Here is a 6,469-nt window from a genome sequence, read left to right as displayed (position 1 = left end):
AATTTATTTTATTTTTTGGTCATTACGACTTATCTTTCTTATTCTACTTGTTTAGATTTTGGTTTAATTTTCATTTGTGGAAGGTAAATACATGTATATTTCTGTAAAAGCTACATTTATGCAATTTTTGCACCACGGTCATGATTTTTAAATATTTTAATGGGGCTTGGTGCACATTTCCCCGAAAAATTTAAAAAATTGAAATATTTTTAACTGATTCAGAACGCCACCATTGATCTATTAAATCGACAAGAGAAAACCGTCCAAATTTTTGCCATTTCATTAACTGGCTTAAAAATTGTCTTCTCATTTATTTCATTTTAATCATCGATCTTTAGCTAGTAATTTTAAGATGGGTTCTCAGCTTGCCGATGGTTCATATTTTTTTAATATTGTGTATATTTCATCCATTTCCCCCGTAATCGAAGATTTCTGGGTTATATTTTTATCCTATCCGTCTGTCTGTATGTTTAGCTGCTTGTCCGCAAAAATTTTCACCTTGCCCAAACATTTTGCCTGAGTTAGGCTATAGCTTTCATATCGTACAGGTATATTGCTTTTAAGAAGTAATTTCTTTGGGCACAAACAATTTTACCTCTTGACCTTGGAGTTTGACCTACTTTTACAAAAAACATTTAACCTTGGCCCTAAGGTATGAACAATTGGTATTAGGACTTTAGTAATTCACATGACTGTTTATTGTATTATTTTTTATTTTATTAAGACCTTTGAATTGATATGAATAATTTATGACCCTTTAACCTTGACCTTAGAGTTTGACCCATTTGTAGAAATCTTTAACCTTGGCCATACGTTTTGAACAGTTATTAGTAGAGTTTTCATATTTTACAGATGTATTCCTTGTAAAAATACATTCCTTTTGTTACCAACAATTTTGACTTTGGAGTTTGACTTGCATTTGAGTAAGAAACTTCAACCTTCGCCAAAAGTTGCCATACAGTGGCATCAGTATTTCTCAAACACATCCTGCAATCAGGATATAGCATATATTATAGGGTTATTGAACTATGTTTATATATTACATGTGTTCTATATTTTTAACGTTTAATGTCACATGTTGTAGTTTGATCTATGAGGTACACTTTTATTATCGAAGATAGCTAAAGTTCAAATTTCTCATTCATAAACCGGAAATTTGTCACCTACAACAAAATTTTCATTTCCTTGTTTTGTCATTCATGTTTATAACTGTGAGAACCGACGATTCTGAATATGTCAAGGATATAATCTAACCCTTTAATTTAAATTTCCGCATTCTTTTTTTATTGGTATAGTTTTGATATTGTTTCCTGCTAAGATGATGGTATATCCTAGCAATTCAGTAAAGTGGATATGAAAATCTATTGAGAATTTAGGCACTGCAAGTTGGCATTGAAAACCGGAAATTTCGAATCCGCTTTAGGCTACATGATAGATGACTCGCATTCAATCATATCTGGTACTAGTATATACTCCGTATTTATAAAACCCAATTCCTTGACTTAGATATCGTATAGGTTTTTGATCATTGTGCACCTTTTGTGATTAGTAAACTAAAAAAAATAAATTGGAAAAATAATATTAAATTTCAAATTTTGTTTTGAATGAAACTGAAACCCTTTTTTGCAATACCAGGAATGTTCAGTAATACGAAGGCCGTTCAAAAATTACGCAGACTTTGCTATTTTATACTCTTCCTGACTAGTAAAGAAACTTCACATAAACCGAATTGTGCTTTCCACAGGATAAGAATGAAAATTTTAAACATATTGTTTCACGTAGCTCCGTCATTTTTTTTTTAGCTAGAAAACAAAACTAAAAATGAATGTAGTTGTAAATATTTCATTTATTAGTGACTGAAAGGTACATATTAAAAGATCCGGTGTTCTCTACAATTTTATATACACCTGTTTTTGGATCTCTGAAAACTTTAATGTTTATCATGACAATAATCAAAAATACAATTGTATTAAAAATTATGTTTAAAAGAAAATAAGGTTGCAACAATCAATAGGCCCACACAATTTAACTAACCCAATATAATCTGAAAATTTATAAACAAATGTTATAATGGCCAAAAAAGTACCACAAGATTAGGGTATTTTTTCAAAAGTTTTTAACAATGTTCCGTAAATCTAAAATAGACTTGATGATAAATACCTCCCACACTACACTTAGGGTATCTTGTGGTCATGTCGTTTCTTCCTTAATAGATTTAAACTGCTGCAATGTTTTATATGTATCGTTACACATCGTTGTGCAACTATTTCGTAAGCTCAGGGACTCCCCATATTTCTAATGCTTTCAGATTCAGTGTCCAGAACCCAAGGGAGAAGGGAAGAAAATCACTGATTTTTTACAATCAAATTTTAGTGTTTTTTTTAAATATCAGAAATATGTATAATATAAAATGAGATTTTAAATTCATAACGTGACAGTTGTTGACTTAATATACTAGTTAATTTATTTAATATATCCTTTGTAAATGAACTAGATATGTTTTATTTTAATCAATATTAATTGTCTCTATGCTTACTGGATGACATGTTTAAATAATGATAAAAACAGTTCTATTTCTCTGTGTAAGTACATATACTGTACTTAATAATCATTAACATACACAGACAGACACACACAAACACCCTCTCCCTCACCCTCTCACACACACACACACCCTCACCCTCACACACACAAGTTTAATATCTTTTTCTGAAACAGTAGTTACGGGTATGCAAATCATTTATAAAAATAACGCATGATAATTATTGTGGAAAATATATTTGTATTGTAATATAGATGTAGAAAATATAGTTTACATTTGGTCTTATATCAATGCCCGATGACCTCACAAAATTTTATCATAAAGTGATGTAAAAGTGTTTATAAAATAGCACCCGTTAAAAAGAAAAAAAATATGTAAATAAATGTAAACATATCTAAAAATAAAATATAAAAATATATAAAAAATAAAATACAATTCTAAATTGAACAAAAAGTAATTTTATACTGATTTGAGCACAATAAAGCACATAATTTATAATTTTTTTTTAAAAATGTAAACAAGTGTCAGTTATAGTCACAGTTCTGTTCCATATTTATCATTCCTTAGTTAGGACTTCCATATAGTTGCACGACTCTTCTATGCAGGCTGAAAATAAAGAATAAAAAGTATAAAGAACATTTGCAGCATGGAGTCTAGAAAACATTTCTTTCTGTTCTAAATCAATTGAATATATGTATATTGATCATTAATCTCTTGCCTTATTAATAAAAAAAATTAAAATAACAAAGTCTTTTATATTTTATAAGGAACTTTGAATTGAATTACCTAACGATGATTTCTGGTCCATCAAGACAAATGACTTCTCCATCACAATTAACGAAAAAATCCTGCATTTCTTTATTCAAAATGCGAACTCGATATCTCTCCACACTGATGGTCCTGACAAAGTCGAAGTCGTACTAAAAAGAAAAAGTGATTCTATATTAGTATGTACACTGTATATAGGTTGCAGGGCTAGTCTCACTTTCAAATTTTAATATATAAGAATTCTTAGCATTATTTGCTCCTTTTTTATTCTGCATGGTGGAATTTTAAATAATTTAAAATTTGTTAGGTATTTTTCATCTAGATCACGTTTTATAAAAACCCAGAAGTAAGACTTACACAAGTTGATTTCCCGTCGTCGACTTCTTTCAGTTGTCGAATATGATCCATAAGTTTACATTTCTGCGTTATTCGTAACTTCAAAGAATCTTCTCCAAAATGGGGCGCCATCTTTGTTCCTTTCGGTTTCATAGTAATTGGATATGTATCGACTGCATACACAACCCTTTCATCTGCGGTCCTCCATTCTATAACGAAATCAAAATATTTGGTTTTGAATACGTATCCTTTAAAAAATACTATGATTGTGAAACCAAAATTTGAAATTGTTTTCAGAAGTGAACATTTTACCTGAAGCTGCTCCAAAATTGGCAGAAGAAGAAACTGTTCTTTTCTGAAAAGTCACCCGAGCCTTTTTGGTATTGAAAACTGGTACAGATATCTGACGATGGAATTGTTGTTTCGGAGCAGTGACTCTGTTTTCTGCATTAGAGTTATTGTCGCCAGATTTGGCGGGAACATACGATATGATTACATTCACTGGTCGTCTACTCAACACCGTTCCAACTGGAATCACTATCAAAATTAAATCAATTAATACCATTCATTTACCAACTTATGATAACTTCAGTTAAAACCCATATCTGATTTATTCAAAACTTATTTACGTGGAACATATATTTACCTTTAAATCGGCTTGTTCCCATCCACCTGTATTTTTCACAATCTCTCATGACGTCTCCAAACAACCCGAAACCGAGAATGAGACTGGAGTAGCCCGCGCACCTGTTGCCTTGATGAAGGCTTGCAACATTGGTAGCAACACAGTCACCCATCACGATTCGTATCGCAGCAGTTTTCGGACATTTTGTTCCATTGAGGTACCAAGCGGTGTAATTTCCTGATCCTATCAAGTATAAACAAAAAAAAAAGTTGACTTGAAGTTATCATAAATAAATGTTCAAGTGCAAAAAATATTTTACTTAAATACTTGTTTTTAAAATTTATTAAATTTTCTCTAATTTCAGTACTGTGAAAATTATTCCTTATTTTCTAAACATTATTTTCCATTTGTTCATGCACGAGAAGTATGATGAGCGGTTAATTGTCTGCAATTTCCGCACTGTTCAGCTAATAGCAAGCAATCTGACTCAATTTAAGAATCTTGTCTCTTAACCTGGAAGTCTGAGTCTCTATCATAAGCACGCTATATACTTCCGGTAGGATATCACTCTCCTCAGCTTTATATTTATCATGCAGATTTTCTAAATCAGTAAAATAGAGTTATTTCAATGCATTCACTATGGGATTTTTCTCACAGAATGGTTAATACATTCAGTAATTTCGCTTTCTTGGTTGTAGAAAACTCGTGCTATTTTTGTGTTCATTATTAAAATACATAATAAAGATATAAAAGTAGCTAATACTTATACCTGCTGGAATTATTCCTATTGGCAGTTTTAATTGAACAAGTCTAGAGTCAGGGTCGTTCGGATCAAGACCACTATTCTTCATTTCTCTATCCAGCAATGCTGACAGAACCTCGTTATAAATTCCATCTCCGCCCACTGCTACCACTCTGGAATCAAAATGTAACACGTTCATTTATGAAATGAAAAATATCATTTCCCGTATATCTGCTTTAGAACGAGATTTAATTAAAAATTAAATTTCTGAGAAGTAACAATGGCCACTTACCCGTCATATGTGTTAAGGTTAGTGTTAAGAAGACGGTCTCTCACTTCATTTGGTCTGCTTGTCACTGTTAAAGAAACAAATACTTGTACATGTAATGCTATTTGAGAATAATTATAAAATAGTTAAGTTAAAAAGTCTCTGACTCCTTTTTTTTCAAATGAAATGGCATATTTTGATTAAGATATACTTACCGTATTCATTTGTTTTAACTCCACACATTTGAAAAATCGGTAGAACTTTTCTCTGGTAAATTTTTTCCGCCCCTCTGTTCCCACTTCTTGGGTTTATAAAGACCAACAGACTCTTGGGTCTTTTATCTAAATTAATATCATAAAAGAAAAATTATTAAATATTGTTTTAATTAATTTTTCAGAAAATAGAGTTAATAGTTTGTTGAGAGTTTTAAAAATGAAATATAAAATGAAATGAAAAATAAAATAAAGTGAAAATTTTTTAACACCTTTCATGGATTGTTCTATAGCCTTGTGAGTTTCATTACATTGACTTTCTGAGGCTTCACACTGTATCTTTTCGATTTTCAATTTGGTTTTCTTCTCGACAACATGGACGACTTCCAGCGATGTGCCACTATCAGTCGAATGAATGTTACTGGACAAAATTAATCTTGAATTTATTTTCCCTAAAAGAAAAAAAAAGAATGTGAGTGTTATTGTATTTTAATTAAATAAAAAAAAAAACAAGTGGTTAAAATGGATACAATTTTTTTCAACAGTTTTCATACTCCGTATAAATTATAACTTACTATCAATTTTAAAGGTTTGGTAACATAAACAAGACTCTTGAAAATTCATCTCAATACCATTATTGTTCAATTTCATTTTAAAATTAACACTGAAACACATCGTTAAATGCCTTTATAAATTTATTATAAATTTTCCGGCCCTATTAATATTTTCTGGTTTTTCTAGCTTCAGTTAACAAGTCGATTAGTGGGTGAGATGATGAGTATTTACACAAATTTACACATGGAGGAAACCAAAACACGCTCTAATTTTTTAAAGGAAAGTTAAATAAGCTTTCTGAAGGAAATCCGTGCCAAGCGACGGTCAAATTTGAAGTCAAATTAAAAAAGTTATTAAGAAATTAAACAGATGGGTCACTCAGATTTCAACATCTATTTTTACAAGTAATTTTTTCGAGTTT

At 30.6% G+C, this 6,469-nt stretch overlaps 1 protein-coding gene across 1 annotated transcript; it reads right to left on the bottom strand.

Annotated features, from left to right (window-relative positions):
- Window positions 1–2,681: 2,681 nt before the first annotated feature.
- On the bottom strand, window positions 2,682–6,138 carry LOC134267897 (ceramide kinase-like). Its single transcript, XM_062750099.1, has 10 exons — window positions 6,069–6,138; window positions 5,766–5,945; window positions 5,497–5,622; window positions 5,306–5,369; window positions 5,041–5,186; window positions 4,293–4,514; window positions 3,959–4,183; window positions 3,668–3,855; window positions 3,329–3,462; window positions 2,682–3,148 (listed from the first exon to the last, which is right to left on the bottom strand). Exons 1-10 carry the CDS (start codon window positions 6,115–6,117, stop codon window positions 3,106–3,108), a joined length of 1,377 nt encoding a protein of 458 aa, XP_062606083.1. The 5' UTR covers window positions 6,118–6,138; the 3' UTR covers window positions 2,682–3,105.
- Window positions 6,139–6,469: the final 331 nt, after the last annotated feature.

Source organism: Saccostrea cucullata, unplaced genomic scaffold (assembly GCF_032062105.1).
Source record: "Saccostrea cucullata isolate Sc308-1 unplaced genomic scaffold, CSIRO_AGI_Scuc_v1 ctg1293, whole genome shotgun sequence".
In the NCBI taxonomy this organism is placed as follows: Eukaryota; Metazoa; Mollusca; class Bivalvia; order Ostreida; family Ostreidae; genus Saccostrea; species Saccostrea cuccullata.
This window is presented reverse-complemented; position numbering and strand designations above follow the sequence as displayed.